This window comes from Amblyomma maculatum, chromosome 9 (genome assembly GCF_055883805.1).
Source record: "Amblyomma maculatum isolate TAMU_Amacu chromosome 9, ASM5588380v1, whole genome shotgun sequence".
Classification (NCBI taxonomy): domain Eukaryota; kingdom Metazoa; phylum Arthropoda; class Arachnida; order Ixodida; family Ixodidae; genus Amblyomma; species Amblyomma maculatum.
Genome location: NC_139352.1, coordinates 117,816,637 through 117,838,886, shown reverse-complemented (window position 1 = coordinate 117,838,886; position 22,250 = coordinate 117,816,637). Strand labels below are relative to the sequence as shown.

General features: G+C 46.3%; 1 protein-coding gene across 1 annotated transcript; it reads right to left on the bottom strand.

The window, feature by feature from the left end:
• Positions 1–4,454: 4,454 nt before the first annotated feature.
• Positions 4,455–9,679, bottom strand: LOC146180222 (uncharacterized). Its single transcript, XM_084579436.1, has 3 exons — positions 8,271–9,679; positions 6,884–7,015; positions 4,455–6,076 (listed from the first exon to the last, which is right to left on the bottom strand). The coding sequence occupies exons 1-3, from the start codon at positions 8,568–8,570 to the stop codon at positions 5,987–5,989; spliced, it is 522 nt and encodes a 173-aa protein (XP_084435562.1). The 5' UTR covers positions 8,571–9,679; the 3' UTR covers positions 4,455–5,986.
• Between the last annotated feature and the right edge of the window lie 12,571 nt (positions 9,680–22,250).

Genomic DNA, 22,250 nt, shown 5'->3' with positions numbered 1-22,250 from the left:
GTGGCGCAGTGGTTACGGCGCTCGACTACTGTTCCCAAGGACGCGGGATCGAATCCCGGCCTCGGCGGCAGCTTTTCGGTGGCGGCGAAAAGCAAGGCGTCCGTGTGCTGTGCGATATCAGCGCACGTTAAAGAACCCCAGGTGGTCGAAAGTTCCGGAGTCCTCCACTACGGCGTCTCTCATAGCCTGAGTTGCTTTGGGACGTTAAACCCCACAAACCAGCCAACTTGGTTTACAGATTAGTTTGCAAGACCAGTTTTTGCTCGGGATTGTAGCAACCTTTAATGCTCATGTGACAACCGTGAATAAATTGTTTGTAATGAGAAATCTTTGAAAGTGCTCCATTAATCAACTGATACTTGGGACATAACTTGTGACCAACTTTAGTATCATACACATGTTTGTATTCTTACTCACATTCTTTCAAGAACAGCTGCTTTAAAATCTTCATGCCGCCTACTGGTTCAGAAGTATACAGCGCATCAGTGACAGGAACAAGAAAGAACAAGAACACAGACACTGTTCGCATCCCATTTATTGTTCCTGCCACTATTCACTCTACTTCTGTATCATAAAACAGCAAGCCAGTACATATTATTCCAACTGTTTCCTAATTTCCATGTTTCCTCATGTTATTCTTCCAGTCGTACCTCCCCTCATGGTTAAGCCATGATCCCAGTTTGCATGGTGCCTTTTATGATATCGCATCTCATTTCTTGAAATAACGAATCACACTTTAAATATCGCTTTATTGCTTTGCAAAATAAATATTGTAGGCGAACGATAATTTTTTTTTATTATAAAAATATGCACACATTACAGTGAAAAGCCCATTTCAAGGCTTATTCCTGGTGTCACCTCTTCGTTCTTGCAATTCGCGGAGGTCACGAACATTTACGATTGCATTCGTTAAACTGTTTACTCATATTTGTTATAATTCGCATGCAAGCATTTGTAGTCATATGACTAAAATGTTTGTGTCCGCATAGCTTTTAATAAAGGGTACCATTTGTGCAGCTTTTATTATTTTGAACTCGAGTGCATCACTACACATAACGGTTGTGGTTGCTAATATTTGTACGCTTTGGTCTTTCAAGAAAACGTTCAAAACTATAGTTGAACTCAGACGTTCTCAAAAACAGTTTTTTCAAAAACTATTACTTGACCTTACGCAGGCTGAAGAATGTGATTACCTGAAAACGAAAATACAAGACAACAGCCCCAAGGAAGTGTACCGGAATTTTTAAAACAATGAAAAGCCAAATTTATTTATTTTATTCAAAGACTCTGTCCGACGTTGGGGGTTGAATTGTATAGGTCACACAAGGAAGCGATAGAAACACCGTTCAAGTCCTCTGTATTCGCAGATTTGAGACAGTATATTTGTCCTAATTTTGCCTTTCTGTAAGGTTTGATGGGTGCCTGTACATCAGCAGTGTACTTCAGTTCAGTTCAGGCGTTCAGTCGTGTCCGACTCTTCGTGACCCTATGGACCATGTCACGCCACGCTTTCCGGTCTCTCACTATCTTCTTAACATCACATAGCTTCATCTGCAATGCCTCGAGAATGCCATCTAACCATCGCGTTCGCTGTCTACCCCTTCTCCGGCGACCCTCAACCTTTCCCAACATCAAATCTTTCTCCAGCGACTCCTCTCTTCTCATCAGATGACCAAAGTAGCTGAGCTTTAACTTTAGAATTTGACCCTCTAATGAGCAGTCAGGGTTTATGGTCGACAATATCGACTGATTTGATCTTCTGGCAGTCCAAGGAACTCTTAAGAGTCTTCGCCAGCACCACAATTCAAACGCGTCAATTCTTCGGCGGTCAGCCTTTTTCACAGTCCAACTCTCGCATCCATACATCACAACTGGAAAGACCATAGCACGGGTTATACGGATCTTGGTTGGCACACTAATGTCTCTGCTCTTTACTAGGCGGTCAAGGCTAACCATTGCTCTCTTTCCCAGAAGCAGGCGTCTCCTAATTTCATGGCTGCAGTCTCCTTCCGAGGTAATCTTGGCGCCCAAGAACAGAAAATCTGTCACAGCTTCCACTTCTTGTCCATTGATGCTCCAGGACTTGATAGGGCAAGACGCCATGATCTTCGTCTTTTTAATGTTCAGTTTAAGCCCAAACTTCTCACTCTCTTCTTGTACGCGCATCAGAAGTCTCTTGAGTTCCACTTCACTTTCTGCCATTAAAGTGGTATCATCCGCATTTCTAAGGTTGTTGATACGTTTTCCAGCAATCTTCACTCCAGCTGAAGACTCGTCCAGACCGGCCTTCCTCATGATGCACTCTGCATATAGGTTAAATAGGCAGGGCGACAGTATGCAGCCTTGCCTCACCCCTTTCTCAATCGGAAACCAATCAGTAAGACCATGCCCAGTTCTGACTGTGGCCTCTTGCCCTTCATAAAGGTTCCTGAGGAGACAGATGAGGTGAATTGGAACTCCCATCTCTTGGAGAGCTTGCCACAATCTGCTGTGATCTACGCAGTCAAACGCTTTCGCATGATCAATAAAGCAGAAGTAAATGGGTTTCTGGAACTCTCTTGCTTTTACCATGATCCAGCGAAGGTTGGCAATTTGGTCTCTAGTTCCTCTGCCCTTGCGAAACCCAGCTTGCACGTCCGGAAGCTCCCGATCCACATACTGCTGCAGCCTACCTTGCAGGATTTTTAACATCACCTTGCTAGCATGCGAAATAAGCGCGATCGTGCGGTAGTTGGAACAATCTTTGGCACTGCCTTTCTTTGGAATGGGGATGTAAACTGACCTCCTCCAATCCTGTGGCCACTGCAGGGTTGTCCAAATCTTTTGACATAATGTATGCAGTGTGTTAACAGCGTCGTGGTTGAGGTTTTGAAGCAACTCAGCTGGAATACCATCAATTCCGCTAGCTTTGTTCTTAGCAAGGCTGGCTAAGGCCCATTCAACTTCACTCTTCAGGATGCCCGGCTCGAGATCAGTAATCACAACCGTCCTATGTTGGGTTTGCACATCCGGGTCCTTCTTGTACAGTTCTTCTGTGTATTCCTGCCACCTCTTCTTTATCTCTGAGGCTTCAGTGAGGTCCTTGCCTTGTTTGTCCTTTATCACGCCCAGCTTAGCACAGAAGCTTCCTTTGATATCTTTGATTGTCTTATACAGAGCTCTTGTGTTCCTTAATTGGCTGCTGTCCTCAACTGCTTGACACTGTATGTTCAGGAAGGCATTCTTATCTCTCCTTGCTATAAGCAGTGTACTTAGCCTTGCACTTTTTTCTCCTGCTGTTGCCTATTCATTTATTTTACAGGTACTGCCAGCCTTGTTATCAGGCCTTTGGCAGGAGTTGGCAGTTCAAGTGAACAAAAGCAAGAACAGCAAACAAGATACTAGACACTGAAGAGTAAATCATAACAAAAACACGGGAGAATATTTACATGATGAGGTTATTTTACTAGGAGAGGCACATGTAACTATGGATTGGGCGCAAGTGCGCAAGAAGAATGAAGGAATAGTTGGGTAATCCATAGTGTCGGCGGGTAACGCATTCCATTCACAAATACTGGGCGGAAAAAAGGAATTTTTAAAAGCGTTAGTCCTGCACGGATAATCTATAACCTTTTTGGTATGATATGGGCCTGTGGAGCGGCGATTAGCTGGTAGAATATATACACCTTTATCTGTTCCCAACTGATTATTATAGAGTAAATAGAAAAATTGCATCCTATCCCGGTAACGTCGGAATGCAAGTCTTTCGAGTTCTGCAGCTTCTAGAAGAAGTGATGGGGATGTGCGCCAGCTGTAAGAGTTAAAAATGAACCTAGCTGATTGTCTTTGCACATTCTCAAGTTTGGTGATATTATTTTGTGCATGTGGATCACAGATATTCGCGGCGTACTCTAGAATGAGTCGCATAAATGTTTTGTAGGCCGGAATTTTAACTTCAGGTGAAGCGTTTCCTAACATACGTTTTAAATAGCCAAGTTTCTTCACTGCCTTATTACAAATGTGTGTTATATGTTCATTCAACCTAAGGTCTGATGTAATTATTACTCCCAAGTACTTATAGCTGGAAATGACAGATAAACACTGGCTGCTAATGTTATATTCAAAAGTTAAGGGGCTCTTTTTGCGTGTTATCGTCATTGCAACGGTCTTCTTAAAGTTAATGGCCATCTGCCATTTCGAGCACCAAGTTTGTATTTTAGATAGAGAGGTGTTTAAAATTGCCTGGTCGTTTGAATTGCTTATTTCATGATACATGATGCAATCGTCTGCGATAAGCTTGATCTTGACGCGTATATGTCACTGATGATATCATTGATGAATATCAGAAAGAAGAGCGGACCTAATACTGAGCCTTGTGGGATGCCCGAGTTTACGTCTGCAGAGGTAGAAGCTGCATCATTGACTTGAACACGCAGTTTCCGTAAAGACAGGTATGCATGAATCCAGTTAATTAAGGTGTTGTTCTTTAGAATAGACCTTAATTTAAGCATTAATTTGGACTGAGAGACACGGTCGAATGCTTTTTCGAAATCGAGGAATAATACATCAACTTGGCTTTGCTTATCTAAAACAGCTGCTATATCGTGAATTGTTTTTTATGAGCTGAGTTACGGGGAAAACCCCTTTTCTAAACCCACGTTGTCTTGCATCAATCAATGCGTTGTCGTTCAGAAAGACAGATATGTGTTTGAATATTATGTGTTCCAGCAATTTAGCGCATGTGCAAAGTATTGAAATTGGCCTGTATGACGTTAGGATGAACGGATTTTCTGTTTTTGGTATGGGAACGACCTTTGCGTACTTCCATTCGGCTGGGAGTTCCGCACTTGACAGTGATTCCGTGACTATTAGAGTTAAATATCTTGAACATCACTTGGCATACCGGAAAAGAAATGCGTTCGGTATTCCATCAGCTCCGGGTGATTTTTTGGTGTCTAGATTAAGCAAAAGTGCTAACACTCCTTCTTGAGTAATCGTGACATTATCAATTGGCAGTGGCAAAAGGTGTTCATAGCCTGGAAAGTGTGGGCTGATGCCGTCATCATGTGTAAACACCGAGCAGAAGTACTGGTTGAGTGCATCTGCGATATCTGCAGTCTCAGTGATAAAATTATCATCGATACAGAGTTTAGGTGCAACTTTCGTGTTCGGCGACAAGTGCTGCCAGAACTTCCCCGGGGAAGAGATATGAAAGTTATTTAGCGTTATTTTGTGATAGTAATCTTTTGTTTTTTTATTTTTTCAGCTAGAAATACACGTAAGACAATTAACCTGTTACTTGTGAAAATAGTTGGGTGTTGCTTGTGTTGTTTTCTGGCCTTTTTTACATTCTGTTCTAATCGCTATTTCTTTTGTTACCCAAGGATTGCGTTTCCGCAACACTTTTCGCTTCACAGGTACAAACTTTTGCACACATTCTAAAACAAGACGTTTGAAGAAGCGCCACAGGTCATCAACAGTGTTGAAAAGGCGTAGTCAATGGGAACGCCACTGTTGGAAAGGCGTAGTCAATGGGAACGCCGCTCCCGGGTGATGCATCAGACAGCGTAGCCAGGCCAAAGAACGCCGGTTTGTTTTCGGATCAAGGGGTATTATATAGCCAGAGGGGTGAGGGAAAGAAGGAAAGAAAGAATGAGAAGATTGGTGCCGTTGCCGGTTCATAGATGGCGATAGCATCCCTTCCTCCTAATAACCATAGCGATCCACAGGTTTCTTGACCCGGGTTGACCTGCGCAGCTGTGTCTCTTGGGGAGCAGGATCTGCGGGCTCTGACGTGGATGCGTTGTTCTGAATAGCCAGCGGATGGTCCACTGGTTCTGCTGCTGGGCTGTCTGTACCCGTGAGTTTGGATCCCTCGACGTTGCGCTTGCGGATTTGGTCAGCATGACGACGGACCACCACATTATCCTCCGTCTTGACGGCGACTAGTCGAGCTCCTGTTGTTGACTTCACCTTTCCGGGTGTCCACTTGTCACCAACACCGTAGTTACGGTCTAGTACATGGTCCACCGGAGCGAAACTCCCGCTGGCGTCGTTCGAAGCTGGCGCAGCTGCTCTGCTCTGGACAGGTTTGTTCCTGAGAGGAAAACACATGTCAAGTCTGGTGCGTAGTCGATAACCTAACAGTACTTCTGAAGGTGATAGGCTCGACTGCCTTGGGGCATTCCGGTATAGACACAAAACTCGTGCGAGTGCGGTTGAGAGATCCACGCCAGGCATCTTCTTTAACCCATCCTTAACCGTTCTGACCGCGCGTTCTGCCAGCCTATTGCTTGGTGGGTGGTAGGGCGGTGTTCGAATGCGGGCAATGCCATTTCTGTTCATGAATTCGGCGAAATCCGACCCGGTAAAGAGCGTACCGTTACCAGTTACTACAGTGCGCGGTAGTCCGACCTGGCTGAAGAGCGTACGCAGCGCGTTTACCGTGCTGCTTGACGTTGCACGCGAGAGTGGAATGGCCTCGATCCATTTGCTGTCGGAATCAACCACGATTAGCAACATTTTGTCCCTGATAGGTCCAGCGAAATCGAGGTGCAATCGGGACCATTTTTCTTCTGTAGCTGGCCAGTTTACTGGCTCTCGTGCTGGAGGCATTGCTAAAGCCTGGACACAGTTTCTACCTTCATCGGCTATTCGGCTAATATCCCGGTCGATCTCCGGCCACCAAAATTTGGACCGTGCTACCTTCTTCATGGTGCAGACGCCCTGATGTGCTTCGTGCAATATCATCAGCAGTCTACCGCGCGCCTGTTTGGGGACTACTACACTATGTCCCCACAGTAGGAGGCCATCCTGAACAGATAAATCATGTCGCTTTTTGTAGTAATGCAACATCTCAGTGTTACCGGAGCAACATGCTTTGGGCCAACCCTCATGGACGTACCTGCGGACAAGTGCTAGTACCACGTCCGTTTCTGTGAGTGACCGCAGTTCCTCTATAGTGATGGCCGGACTGGTCCCACTGGGTGATGGCGAGGACAAACTCTGCGTCTCCTTCCGGTGCGGTCTCTGTTTCCTGCAAAGTTTGAGGTAAACGGCTTAGGGTGTCCGCGTTACCAATCGTTTTACCGGATTTGCAAAGCAGCTTGTATTTGTACGCTCCCAGCAGAAGAGCCCATCTTTGAATTATCGCAGCGGCCATGATGGGGGTCTGACGATCCATTCGTAGAAGGCCGAGCAGTGGCCGATGATCCGACACCAGGGTGAACTCCCGGTCAAGGAGGTAGTCCCGGAAACGTGAAACACCAAAAACGAGAGCCAACGCTTCACGTTCGATCTGAGAATACTTCTTTTCGGCCGAAGTTAAGGTCCGGGACCGAAATCCGATGGGCCTCATTTCCCCGTTAATGCGATGGAAAAGTGCCGCTCCCACACCGTGAGGCGAGGCATCGCATTCCAAAAGTAGTTCGAGCTTTGGATTGAAATATGTCAACACTGGGGCTGCGCAAAGAGCCTTTTTCGACAGTTGGAATGCTGCTTGTTCGTTATCACTCCACATCCACCTGGCTCCTTTCGTCAGTAACTTATACAAAGGCGCAGGTAAGGTGGACATGTTAGGGAGAAACTTATGGTAGAAGGTGATAAACCCAAGAAAAGCACTCAACTCTAACATTACGCGGAGAAGGGGCTAGTCTGATAGCATCGATGTTCTTTTCAACCGGGTGCAACCCGTTTTTATCAATGCGGTGACCGAGATATGTTACTGCTTGCTCGGCGAAGCGACATTTGTCAGCGCGCAGCTTAATGCCATTTTCCCTGAAGCGTTGCAGTACTGCTTTCAGGTTTGAGTCATCTTGGCTCTTGTCAGCTATCAGCACATCGTCAAGATAGACCTGCACGCCGGTTAACCCTTGGAGCACGGATTCAATTTTCCGCTGAAAGATTGCTGGCGCAGAAGAGATTCCAAATGGTAGCCGATTGTAGCAGTATAGCCCTTTTTGAGTGTTAATGACGGCCAGTTTCCGCGACTCCTCGTCCAACGCGACCTGGCTATAGGCATCTCGCAGGTCTAGCACACTGAACCGTTCTCCTCCCGCTAAATTGGCAAACATGTCGTCAATAACTGGTAGCGGGTATTGCTCAATCTCACACACAGGATTTAGTGTGGCTTTAAAATATCCGCAAAGGCGCACTGAGCCGTCCTTCTTCAAGACGGGAACAATGGGTGTGGCCCATTCCGAATATGGAACAGGCGATATTATCCCTGCTTCCGTAAGCCTATCCAACTCCTGTGAAACCTTTTCTTTGTACGCAAAAGGAACCTTCCTTGCCTTGAAAAACTTGGGGGTTGCTCCGCTCTTGAGATGAATCCGTGCTGGCGGGCCTTTCAAGAGTCCGGTGCTCTCGCTGAAAAGATCAGCATAGCTGTTCAGCATTTCCCAGGCAGGTTGATGGGCAGCTGGCGGAACCGTGCTGGCCATGTTAGTCTGCATTTTTACGTGCAGGAGAGTCATTCCGGTGTCCTCCAGTTTCTGCAATAAATCCCGGCCACAAAGACTGGGGCGTTTGCAGTTTAACACCTCCAGATTGCATTCCGCTGTAGTTGCTTGATAACGCACGTCCATGTTCATGACGCCAAGCACTCATAGCTTTCCGGGATAGCACGATAACTTTATCGGCGATTTCGCGAGCGGAGGCCATTCATTGCGATGTTTGTCATAAATAGCTTTTTAAATGACGCAGACTGGGGATCCTGTATCAATATCCATTTTTAGGTCAACGCCGTTCCATGTGAATGTTTTCTGAGTGGGCGGTAGCATTGTCTGCGCCGCCGTACGTAGGGACCATATCTGCGATGTACTGTTATCACTGTATTCCGATTCCTGCCGCTTCTGTGCTTCCATGGTACCAGTTCTGTTAACGCTGTCAGCCACTGAGCACATCTTCGCTAGATGACCGTATCGTCTGCATTTGAAACATTGCCGTCTGTTAACGCGACACACTACAGTCTTGTGGCCGTAGTTACCGCAGCACTGGCATTCCGTTCGTGGTTGTGTTCGTATCTCTGGTTGGCGCCGATGAGTTATCTTCAACACGTTTGGATCCCGAGCCTCCCCGGTTATGCCTCGCGAATCAAGTTCGGCGCTTTCTGCAGCTAGCGCTAGAGCCTCTGCTTCCGTTAGCGACAGGTCTTTTATTGCCAGAAGCTGCTTTTGTAAACTCTTTGATCTGACGCCACACACGATGCGGTCTCTGATCATTCTGTCTAGCATAGACGAAAAATTGCAGTTCTGTGCTATTTGTCGTATAGCGACAATAAATTCTTGCACGGATTCTTCTTCTTTCTGATAGCGGTTGAAGAACTTGAAACTTTCTGCTATTTCGTTTGGTGTAGGATCATAGTAGCTGTTCAAGGTCTCGACTACCTTGTCGTAGCTCAACGAACTTGTTTTTGCTGGCGCTACTTTACTGCATAAAACTTGAACGGTCTTTGTACCAAGGGCGGCTACGAGTAAAGCCCTCTTCTTTGCATCAGCAGAGATTTCATTGGCCTCAAAGTACGCTTCTGCTTTCACCAGGTAAGCTTGCCACTTATCTTTTTCCTCATCGAAGTCCGGTAGCTTGTCACCCATGTCTGGCGCTGTTCTGGGCCCGATATCCTTGCTTCAGCCTCGTCGCCACTCTTGGAAAGGCGTAGTTAATGGGAACGCCGCTCCCGGGTGATGCATCAGACAGCGTAGCCAGGCCAAAGAACGCCGGTTTGTTTTCGGATCAAGGGGTATTATATAGCCAGAGGGGTGAGGGAAAGAAGGAAAGAAAGAATGAAAATATTGGTGCCGTTGCCGGTTCATAGATGGCGATAGCAAATAGTATATTCATTTGATTCACACATGACATGAAATGTAGAAAACGAAATATCTAGTGCATCCAATATATCAGTATCACTGGCACGTAAGAAATTAGGAACAGTGCTTTCCAGTTTTTCAGTTTGTATATACAAGTTCACTTCCAAAGTTAGGGAGACAGTTTTATGGTCTGATATGCCTTCGAAAACCTGAACTTGCGGGTTTTTGCGGACAACAGCGGCATCTCCATTAAAAGGGTCCAGAATGGACAGTGTATTGTTTTGAACACGCGTAGGTTCTTTGACAAGTTGTGTAAGGTTGTGTAGAACTACTATATCAACGAAAGGCTCAGAAGCACTTGAAAGGGGCTCAGGAAAATCATTCCAATTCACGGAGGGAACATTAAAGTCTCCCGCAAGGAGCATACTACAGCGCTTGTTCCTACAAGCGCACAAGAACTCATTGAGGCTTTCGAAGAAGACATTGTCGCTGCCTGACGCCCGATAAAATCGTCCTATGATTAAATTACATTCATTAAGAAAAAGTTTCACAACTACACATTCAATTCCTGCAATATCAGGCAGCCTAACAGTTTTCAACATCTCTTCGAAAAGTATTGCGTATTGCGACGCCACTGCCACGGGAGTCTCTGTCGTGTCTGTAAATTTTGTAACCGTGGGGTGTTATTTCAGAGTCCGTGACACCACTATGTAGCCAGGTTTCAGTTATTACTATACCGTGAGGTTTGTGTGCGGTTACAATACTTTCTAATCGACGGTTTTATTTAGTATACTGCGGGCATTAATGTTTAGACACCGAAGTTGCGGTTTTTCTTTAACACGAGCATTAGGTCATTGCTGTTTAGGGCTTTCAGGATGCGGTCTGACTGGTACTTTTGCCATCCGGGTGCTGTCCCACTGATATATTTGCTTGTCAACCTTAATTTTGTCATACAGAAGCTTTACTTTTATACCCGCTTTCCTTTCTTCGGCCGTGCTGTCGCAAATTTTCTTCCTAATCTGCCGAGTCGCAGGTGAAAAATCTTCTGAAACTGAAATACTTTGCCCCTTGAGCTTGTGACAGTTAAGCAGCACGTTAGTTTTTTCTCGATGGTCTATCAACTTCAGAATGATAGGTCGGTGGTTGTTTGCCTGCTTACGTCCCATTCTATGCAGTCTTTCAACGGAAGATACTCGAACACCAAGGGATTTAAAAAATATTTCTTCATTTAGAACAGTCATTAGCGAGTCAGGTGTTTCGTCCGCATGTTCTTCAACGCCAAAAACTATAAGGTAGTTTCGTCTACTTCTGTCTGCTAAACCTACTAGCTTTTTTTCAAGACTTTGTATCGTTCGTTCCATGTTCTCGCAGTGTGCTGCTAGATCTGAATATTTGGCTGTTATCGCTTCCACGCTCTCAAGCTAAGACTCTATGGCATTTAATCGCTTCTCTATGGTTTTTTGACAGTCAAGAAGCTCCCTCAGCAACTGTTCAGTATTGGGGCTGGGATTGGTTTCAACATCTCCGCTAAGCAGTAGTAAAGAAAGCACAAACGTTTTTACGTACACGCAGAAAGCACAAACGCTGCGAGGGCACGCCAGCTGGTCGAAACAGCGGTCAGAGGTTTTGACAGAGGAATATTTGTTACTAACCTGCGTGAACAACATGAACGGGTTGGTCACAGCTCTGACGGACGACCAGCTGACGTGTCCACTGAAAGCATTCCGGGTCAGGAGGCTGCTTAAGTAGTCGGGCGGGACGGAAGTTGAATGCGGTGGTTTCCGGTGTTTATTTTATTTCCCAAGTCATTGAACCACGGGTTCTCCCTATTGAAAAATCATCCCCAAGAAAACATTCTTTCATTCTTTTTGTACTGCTCTTCTGCCATGGACTACATTTCTTCTTTTTGAGGAAAAACCTACATAAACCCTGCCAGTGATATTTGTCATATCCAGCTGAAGATAATTCATGTCTAAATGTTAGCTTGCGTACTGAGGCTCACTTTGAAGCACTGTTCACTTTTTTATACTGTGTACTATCTGCTGCTGATCGTTCTACCTGATCAACATAATTCTAATTATTTAATTCTGCTATTCACGAAATCCCTGCACGCTTCAGCAGCAGCTAACATGTGGGGTCACGTAAACACTAAACACTATACCTAACACTATCTCCGTAATGTCGACGGTGAAAACGTTTGTCGCTCTTGTAATGCAGTTAATTGCTGTTTGAGATTGAATCAGTATCAGTGTCCCCAGCACACCAAAAAAAACTGCAGTGTGATTGCACTCAACTTCCAAGCACGCTTGGCCTCTCTGTTAGGCAGTGAGGTCGAGCAGCAATCGAGAAAATCAACCAAGATAGAAGTTGGTCACTCCTGCCTGACAGCGACATTGAGCAGCAAAGCCATCGGATAGCTCAACTACCAAGCAAGTTGGGCACCCCTGTCGGCCAGCGATGTCGAGGAGAGAAGCCATTGCATAGATTGAAACACCCACCAGAATACGTAGAATGGTGTTCCAGTTACATGTGTGTTCTACATAAAAACCTTTACAATTTAACGGGAGTTTTGTTCCACATATACAGTCTACTTTTATCGCGAACACTGCCCCACATATATAAGTGGAACCTTCAAAAAATGTTCCGCTTATAACTGGAACTTGATTATCTGGATTATCTGCAACACGTAAGCCTTACCAGTGCTATGCTGAATTTCCTTGAGACTGAAATTTCTTATCCACACTTTTTCCCGCCCACGTTTTCCGCAGCAGTTTTAAAACGTCGGCAAGTTTGAACGAAATTGAGGCAACTTCGGTTGTTAAACCACCTCTGAAACTCTCTAAAGTTCCCTCTCTCTTTTTCATATTCCCGCTACGTTTCCTGAAAAATTGCAAATTCCCAAAATCAAACCTCACTGGTCCGTTAAACAGCCACCAAAAATTAGTAGATGGGCTATTATTTTGCCAAATCAACATCGGTCTCATTTTACGCAAGTTCGTTGACCTGAACTCGAAATCGCATTGCTGTGGGTTGAACTGAATTGATAGAGTGACTTGTGTAAGATGCAAGCCTCCTCCGTCAGGAGCAGCCGAGCTTAGGAGCAGTTTGGCAACCTTGCCTGGTTCCGCGAATCCTTGAGCGGGAGGGCCAGAGGAAGAGAAGTTTTGGCCGCGCCATAACACTAAGCGAGTCGCATTTCAAGAGCTTTGTTTTGTAAAGCTTGTAACCCAGTTGTTGAGCGTCTAAAATAAATGCATCCGTGCTTACAAATATAAATATTTGTCTTTATTCCATTTGTCAATTCAAACATTAGGAGTGTACTGTGAGAAGCATGCACATCGTCTGGGTTGAAAGAACTCTCGAGCAATTTTCAGCGAGCTGTAGAGACATTTCAGAAATTTCTATTAGAAATGTACAGAACGCCCCGACATGTGTCCATTGTTAGCTCATTGTGGCCCGATTATGTCTTCACCTGCCGGCTTCTCAAGCCCTCAATAACTTCACAGTTCCTGGTGGAATCACTTTTCTTGCCGCCGGTTGGCATCGTGTCGCCGTCTTTTGTACTACAGCTGAAGAGCGATCCCTCTCTGGTTTTGGATCCTGTAATCTTCCAAACTACTTTCCCGTCACAGGAAGCGATTGGCTTCATCGCGTTATTCGGAAACTTTGCCGCCGAGCACATGAAATATTTTTTCGGTGATTCCGATCGAGTGGACATCACATTAAAAAACAAGTACACAGACACAAACTGAATGAACAGGATTGATTGGTCTAGTGAATTCACCTGTGCAATCTAGAAATTCCTATGCCAGAAAGATGAAGCGATAATTAACAGCATGCTTAAAATTAATTTAAGCTACTCTGCATGGTTTGCTTGCCTAGTTTCTATGAGGAAAAGGCTGAGCCAGAAAAGGTCGTGAACTCAGTTGCAGGGGTCGCCACCAGCGGTCTTCCTTGCAAAAACACTGTTGTGATGTCAACGAGAATTTTTTGTTAAATCTACAGGGTCAGTCAGTTTGCTTAAATAGGAATGTAGTCGTTTTCATCAATAACACCAAGAATTTTAATCAGTAGCCTGGAAAAAATAACGCTTGATTACAAAATGGAATTTTCTTCCCTTGGTAACAACATGTCTTTTTCAACCCATCTATATTAATCGCTCCGAAACAATCAAAATTGAAACACAAGCACTTGACCTTCACTAATACAAAAGACTAACAGAGGTTCCATTTGCGGTCCTTCAAACACAGCAAGAAAGCAATAGAACCAAGATGGGTGCCAGTGTCTAAAATAATGCTTGATAACCTTCGAGTAAAAGCATTTAAAGCATCTATTCCAGTCTCCAGCTTTGATAAAGGGTAAAAAGCGCTTCCGTATAACGTAGTCAGGTAGACATACTTTGCATATTCGACGGTGGTGAGGCCAGATATGTTGCTCGCATTACTAGGTGCTCTAAGACTACGATTTATATCTGGTATTGAGAGCCAGAAGAGCGAACATAGTGGCTGGTAGTTCCTTGAATCCGATATGTGGTTTGCTTTCCAGTTAGTGGAACGTTCCATATGCATGCCACAACCGAAAAAGATGCAAGGGGGACAAATAACTATAAAACATCTACAAAGTTACATTCAGACTTTCAAAATACTGTCACGTAGGGGTGACTAGCCACGTAGCCACAAATGAAGATACTGGCGTTGCCCTTGAATGAAACTTTATTGGGCTGACTTGCACACGTAAGAGAACTAAGCGAATCCGTGGCAGCGATACCAGCAAACGTGTTCGTCGGCCTTTGAACTAAGAATTCCCGTTACACCCGTCAACGCTCAATTTAAAGGGGGTGCAGAAACATCTAGATAAAACCGCAGTGACTAGCACAACCTAGAAGACACATCTCGGCCCGTCTTTCGCGACCAAGAAACTAATAAAGCTGCATCTTGCGATAAGCATGAACTAACAAAGAATGCAAAATTGGTTTAATTTGGGGGGCTTCACGTCCCAAAGTAACTCAAGCTATGAGAGACATCTTAGTCGAGGACTCTGGAAATTTCGACCACCTGGGGTTCTTCAACGTGCGCAAACGTCGCACAAGCAGCCGAGGCCAGGATTCGATGCCGCAACCTTGGAAACAGTTTTCGAACGCCCTAACCACTCTGCCACACCGGCGGAGTGAAAAAATACAGAATTTATCTGCGCGCTACAATCACACTGATAAGGCCGCATGCCAGCGGCTTTGATAAATACAGATTTGAATGTTATGCGGCGTTACACCCTCATAAAAACATCGGTTCGATGTTCCAAAAAAAATTAACAGAGAAAGGTAAACACAAACATTAGAAAGTTTAGGTATCACGAATTCTATAACGGACGTAATACGGCTTCAGGTGTACAAAACGTACGACTTAAGGGCGCGCGTGTCGCCGTTGGGAGGCTGCCTTACCTCATATGACTTCAAGGTCCATTTTTCCGACGCGGCAAAGGATTTTGTATGGCAATCGTCCTGCCTTTGTTAAGGTGCTGTTATTCTTCGGTGAAGTTCGTCACCAGCACCTGAGCTTGTCCTCTCCGGAAATTGGCGACGCCTCTTGCGATTCCAAGAGCAGCTGTGTGCTTCACTTGACGACGCCTTCGGCGAATTCGATGTCAATGCTACGCACGCAGACTACCACGCTTGATCGTGGCGGCACTGCCAATTCTTCGTCGAGGAGATTTATAGCGATAGGTTTCGTCGAATTCGACATAATAGGTATGGCATTGTTCATCAAAAGCTTGATGAGCTTTGATCGAAGGTCGATGATCGTCCGATGTTCAGTGAGAAAACCTGTAAGCAGTATAGCGCCTCGCGAGCAGCTCTGTAGGCCCATGGAGCTCGTAGGATAGTAGCTCGTAGTGTGCCCATTTACTGTTGCTCCGGCGGTGCATCGGACGGCGTAATAAGGTTACCGCCAGCGGTGCGGATTAGCGGTCCATCCGAAGAGGTCTTCACTTTCTTCAGCTTAGCATCGAAAACTCCACTGACGACAGAATAGTCGGCTCCGGTGTCCACTAGGCGGCAACTGTGCGACCATCGACGGCAACTTCGAGGTCTCTTGTTCGGGTCCTCATATTGTATATTGGCTTCGGTGTTCGATCTCTGCTTCGTCCTATGCTGAGGGCTCGTCCAGCACACAGCGTTGTCGCTTGCCGGCGGTGTCCGCTTAGGGTCTGGTCGCGTCGTTATGGGTGCTGTCGTCGTACATAGCGGCAGTGTCACTTTGAAATCAGAGCGCTTCCAGGGCTCCTTCATAAAAAGCGTCGGCGTAATAGTGCCGTCGTCATTGCTCGTCGTCAGCGGCGGAGGATCTTCGTTAGTTCGCCGTGTAGTAACCTCACCTCCAAAGGCTGCTACCATTAGTTTCTCCTACGGGAGCTTTTGGACCTTCCTCACACACTGTCATCGTAGTTCCGGCCTGGCTACGCAAATCGGGCGCTGTAAGGCAATGGAGAGCGGTACCGATGGCTTGGCGACTCTGCACTCCGCAAGTAGCTTTTGATTTCTTCCGGTCGTTCGCCAGGACGGGGTTGTGCGGCGTCGACGGCGAACCCGTGCAGGCCAATGCGTCTGTAAGGGCAGTGGTGTATAATGTATGGCTGGCTTCACCGCAGTAGAAACATAGTGGTCGGTTATTAGACGTCCTCCAGGCGTGCATTTCCTGGGGCTTGCAGGTCCTTGGTACACTTGGCGGCCGGGGGCCAAGGTTCGGCTTTCGGGGGTAGGACGAAGCGACGAGGGTTTAGAAAGTCGCGTCGTGTTGCAGGACGATGTAATGTAGCAGCATAGTTCATCGCTGCTGTTTCGTGCACTGAAGCCGTCGCTTGAGGAAGGCACAGTGCCTACTGCACTTTTTCATGGACGACGTCTGCAAGTGTGGCGGTGGACATGTGGTTGTTGGGATGTTGGAAGCAGCACGCGCAGCTCTTCTCGAACTACATCGCGGACAAGGTCTTGCAGGCTGTCTCGGCTATTAGGTGATCCGTTGTAGGGGCCTGCATACGCCGCTTCAAGTGTTCAACTGTATTGGTGCATGTGGGCCTCAATGGTCCTCTTGATGGTCGACGCTTCTTTACTGAATTCGGCCACTGTTGTCAGCTGGTTTTTTGCAAGGCCTGCAAAAAGCAATTTCTTCCCACCTCTAATTAACAGTTTCACATCCTCTGTCATGTTAGGGCTAGCGCGGCGGAAGAGGCGCTTCATTTCCTCAGCGTTAGTGAGGACAGACTCGTTATACGGAGATGGGCTTTAGACTGAAGGAGCAGTTCTGCTCTTTCTTTCCTTACCCCGCTAGTGAACTGTTCGAACAGCTCTTTCGTGAAGCTCTCTCACGTCGTTAGCGAGGACTAGTGGTCTTCAGACCACGTCCGTGCTGTTCCATTCAGAGCAAAGAATACGTTCTGAAGCTTCAAGGCGTCGTCCGAATTGTTCAATGCGGTAACACTAGCGTCATGGTCAAGCCAGTCCTCGGAATCTTCACCCGGGGTGTCGCTGAAAATGGGAGGCTGTCGGGATTTCTGGATCAGGACCGGTACCGTAGACTGCGCTATTTTTAACGTCGGGGCCTTCTTCCGGGGTCGAACAAGGTCCGGTAGCAGACCGTGTCCGGGTTAGAACTCTTGAACTCGACGACAGGCTCAGTGACCTGCAGGCTGGTCCACAGGGCGAGAGGAACGATGCTGAGGTCCTGACTTGAAACGGTAGGTGGATCTTAAAGGCAGCACCTCCACCAAATGTCACGTAGTGGTGACTAGCCCATTAGCCACAAATGCAGACATTGGCGTTGCACTTGAGTGAAACCCTTTATTGGGCAGACTTACGTCCGCAAAGGTAATAAGCAAATCGGCTCCGGCGACAACAGCAAACGTGTTCACGGGTCGTCAAACTAAGAATGCCCATCTCACCCATCAACGCTCAATTTAAATGCGGCGCAGAAACATCTCGATGAAGCTGCAAACAGTGACTTGCGCAACCTAGAACATAGCAAAAACATATGCGAGCAGCCAGATCTTCGAGATACATCGCCACGTCTTTCGCGACAAAGAAACTGATAAAGCGGCATCTTGCGACAAGAAACATGGACAAACAAAGAATAGAGAATTGATCTTTGCGCTACAGTCATACTGATAAGGCCGCGTGCCAGCGGCGTAACAAATACAGATTTGCATTTTATGCGGCAGCACCTACAAGGTAGCATTTAAGCTTCTTGTGCACACTATTGCTAAGACAACCAGGTGGTGTGTGCGGGGAAAGGAAGGGGGTGGGCCATGCCAGAGAACGAATTAAAAGCAAAATGACCTCGTTGTTGAGGCAGGTTAGAATAAAAACAACACTTTTGTGTCTTAAAGGCAAAAAAGCTGATTGTGTCTCTCGGAAAAAGGAATAGGTAGGCTCTCCCAGTGAGCGAGGTAGTTTTTAATAACACAATTACAGATATACCCATATGAACAATTATCAGTTCATCACACAAGAGATGCCGAGAAATGCACTAGCATCTCACCGTACGATAGAAAAAGCCTATGCCCACGCGGAGCGAATGAGGCACCGCTTGCTGTTGCGTTCGCTCATCCGCTAGAACACCAAAATCGTCTCCGTATCAATGCGAATTTAGCCACATGGTGTCATAAAAGGACCCTCACCTGACATAAGCTCGAACGGCATCCTCAACTCTGCCTCCCATTACGAGCATGCTTGCAACCAAATTGAAATTCTAACATCGAAGCTTGGGTGCAATGCCGTTTATGTTCTCTGGGTAAAAGAAAAAAAAAAATAGCGATTAAAATTGTGTAAGCATACTCAATTAGCGGTTGCATGACTGGCCGTAAATATGGCGGCTGTCCTTCTAAAGCCGATGTCATGAAGGCCGAAAGAACGTTGTCGCCCTACCACTTGCTTCGTGTCATTGTGTATTAACTGTAACGGCCACTAACTTAGTGGCCACACTTTTTAAAGCGGATGAGTTTGTTTCCGCACGCCTTCCTTTCTTCAAAAACGACAAAGAGGTTGCTTAAGCAGCCGTCTCTTTTTTCCTTAAAAGAAATAAAATTAAAAAAAACTCATAGCTGTCGGAAGATGATAAACGCGCTTATTGGGGCCATGTTTGTCTCGCCATACTAAAAGCTGTTGTCGGCTGTTATATTGGTAGGCATATTGCAACTACGCCTAAATATAGGGACGCAAGACGACAATAGAAGAGATAAGGCGAGTTTGTCAGTGTTAACTTCCGCGCCGTGTTGAGTCCCTTTTTTATCTCTGAAAGCACTCGTACGCTCACCACGAATCACCCAAGAACGCTGTCTGGTTTCGTTTGTGTCGTCGCTCTGATTGGCTAAGCTATAGTGTTGTCTCAACCACGTGATCTCGTGCGGGCAACTCAACTCAGGCTGGCGTAGCGCGAGTCTTCTGGAGAGGTTTTTCAGATTCACCAGCCAAAAAACACAGCGATGGAGCCTCTCAGTGACAAAAGAAGGACCATGACATTTATTAATGCTTCCGCACTAAAAATTATTGTAGAGGTTCGACTGTCCTTCAATCAAGTAAAGAACGTTAGCCATAGGCCGGCGCCACATTTGCAGCTGTCGCTTCGATAGTGGTTCGATTCCGCGCTTAGTAAGCTCCTCAGCAACGAGCTAATCTGGCCTGTTGTAGTTCGATCGTCTCGGCAGCCTTTTTGGCATGGCTGCGGTCTGTCCCTAGCGAGAATGGCTTTCTCTACGCCACGCCGCCTTAAAGCGCGCTGCCTCTTTTGTGACAACGCATGGTGGATTCTCCCAGCACTATGCTCGTGGTCTCGGCCTCACTCTGGCGCCCTAGACCTCACCTAACCCACCCCCTTCCCCTCTAGGCCTCAGGTCATCCTTATGAACAAAGATTTATGAATTAATTATTTATTCATTTATTTATGCCGCACTCTTACAGATGGTGTACGTGTTACAGCTGTAACAAAGGGAAGGCGACGATGTTTACTGCACAGCGCGATAATGTGTGGCAGTTTCACATGGGGTACCTTCAGCGGCGGCAATACCATAGTGCTTTCGCATCTGGGCCAGCGAGGCTGGTCTGTTCTTTCTAGCGGGATTTGAAACTCAGCCACGGCAATGTTCTTGACAATTTGTTACTACCGAGGTCACGTGGCACGCGCTGTTGCTATGCGATAGATTCCCACCGTTGCTATGGCGACCGCCATAGTTTACGCATTGCGGAATAACGCGATCTTGGCGAGCGTGACCAGAAGAAAAAACCCATCGGAGTAGCCTCAAACCAGCCGGGTTCTGACCCAGGTTATTTGGGCTCAGAAGCCGAGCGTCTCAACTACTGTGCAAAAGTGGCGGTTGCTATCCACTCGTTATGCCAAGTTTAACTACGGTAAAACACGGTATTTCACGCGGCAGCTTCAAGATGGTGCCACCAACCCGTGGTAGATGTGGCTTACCAAGATACTTTGTTAGGCGAGTTGGTAAACATCCATTATTAATTTAAACGGGTTATGGCGCTCGACTACTGTTCCCAAGGACGCGGGATCGAATCCCGGCCTCGGCGGCCGCTTTTAGATGGAGGCGGAAAGCAAGGTGCCCGTGTGCTCTTGTCAGTGCACGTTAAAGAACCCCAGGTGGTCGAAATTTCCGGAGTCCTCTACTACGGCATCTCTCATAGCCTGAGTCGCTTTGGGACGTTAAACCTCACAAACCACAAACCACAATTTCAAAAAGCGCGAACAGGAAGACACAGGACAAGATAAAAGGAAGCCACAGTACAAGCGCTGTTTTTCACCAATTCTTAATCGCACAAACTCGTGGTTTATGCGATTAAAAATTCTCTTGCACTGCAGTTAATCACGGAGGTCATGCATGGTTAAAATTAACATAACAACTTCAAGTAGGCGGCATATCTACAACTCCTGCCAAATGTTTTCTCCACCCCTCTTTGTACGCTTTTACTAGGCTTGCCAGTGCAAGCCATCAACTAGACGCCTGTCAGCCTTGATGTATTCTGCAGGCGAAGCAATGTTTTGAACCTATTTTAAGGCGAAAGCCTATGTTGATTCACGAGAGGCCAGGATAGAGCGCATGAGTAGTGTGTGTCGGCAGGGTGTTGTGGGAAGAGCCCGTTATCAGAGCTTGTCCGCATGAGGTCTAAATAATCCATTGCATTGGTAATTAATTAGAGTGTGACCAACTTGATGGTAACCTTCACATTTGGATGGCACACCCCCAAAATTTGGCATCGTTTTCCAAAATTTGACCCTGTCGAAATTCGACAAACTTCGATATCTGACCTAATGCGAATATGGGCAGTTCAGTATATCGCATCCAATTTGTGATGAGCCACCGCCGAGATTTGACCCCTGGCCCATAATATTGACCTCGTCGGAATTGGACCAAATTGATGGCGAACCGTATTCGAATATGGTTAATTCAGTGGTGACCTCTAAAACGGGATGGGCACCTCCAAATTTGGTCCATTGAAAGCCCGCATTCAATCTTGTCAGAATTTCACAAAATTCGATCTGCAATCAATCCAGTACGGCCAATTCAGTAGTTAGTGACCACCATACTTAAGTGGGCCGCAACGCAAATTTTTCCTCGCTGGATTCCAGAATTTGAGGGCGTGAAAATTTCACCTCAAAAGGTTAACTACGCAAAGGTACCCAGCAAAGAAACGCACAATAACGGAAGTAGGCACGAAATTTTCAATGCTTTCGCATTCCTGCACATAAGCAGACTTACGTGCGCTCCTGTAATTATCGAGATAGCCTTTATTTGAGAATGCAAAAGTAGTGTCCAATACTGGATTGGTCGGTGTATCCCCCTAAAACTAACAAATAAGTGGCAAGGAGACAATAATAACCACTTACCTTCCTATCCACTTTGCAGATTCACATGGGCTGTTTGGCGTCTTATTTTCACTGCGTTACTGCGCAAGCAGTATTTCTTTACCGTTCTTGTAAATCTGGTGTCTAATTCAAGAGTGTACTAATAAAAACAGCGTGAATAGACACTGACGAACACACAACAGGACAGGCGCTGCTGTGTGTTCGTCCGTGTCTGTTCGCATTACCGCTTATTAGTATGCATTCTCACCAACAAGCCCAAATGAATACTGTAATTCAACAGTCTAGCCTTAGTGAAGAGCTTCCTACATGCTACCGAAAAATCTAACTACCTTTGCGAGGTGCTGCCAGTTCACCTACCGCTACCGACAATACACCGTCCTACACAACCTGACCTCATTCACCTTTAAGACGCCAAAGCTTTTTTCCTTTATTTCGCACTTAGTCTTCATTTACCGCCTTTGCACTCGCATACTCCCAAGGGAGCAGAATCTCTCGCCTGCCCCTGACGTGCTTTCCGCAAGCCTGTTTCACATGGAAGTCAAAACGCTAGCGATTTCTACCGCGGCGACGCAAACATCTTTTCAACTCTCGCGGCAGCTCGAGC

Bases quoted from the DNA above. Each gene is read 5' to 3' on its own strand.
- LOC146180222 (XM_084579436.1), bottom strand. From the start codon at position 8,570: ATGAACATGGACGTGCGTTATCAAGCAACTACAGCGGAATGCAATCTG. The intron at 7,016-8,270 runs GCAAGGAAGGTT...CAAACTTTGCAG, and splicing joins CAACCCCCAAGTTTTTCAAG to GAAACAGAGACCGCACCGGA. The intron at 6,077-6,883 runs GTACGTCCATGA...TTTTCCTCTCAG, and splicing joins GTACTAGCACTTGTCCGCAG to GAACAAACCTGTCCAGAGCA.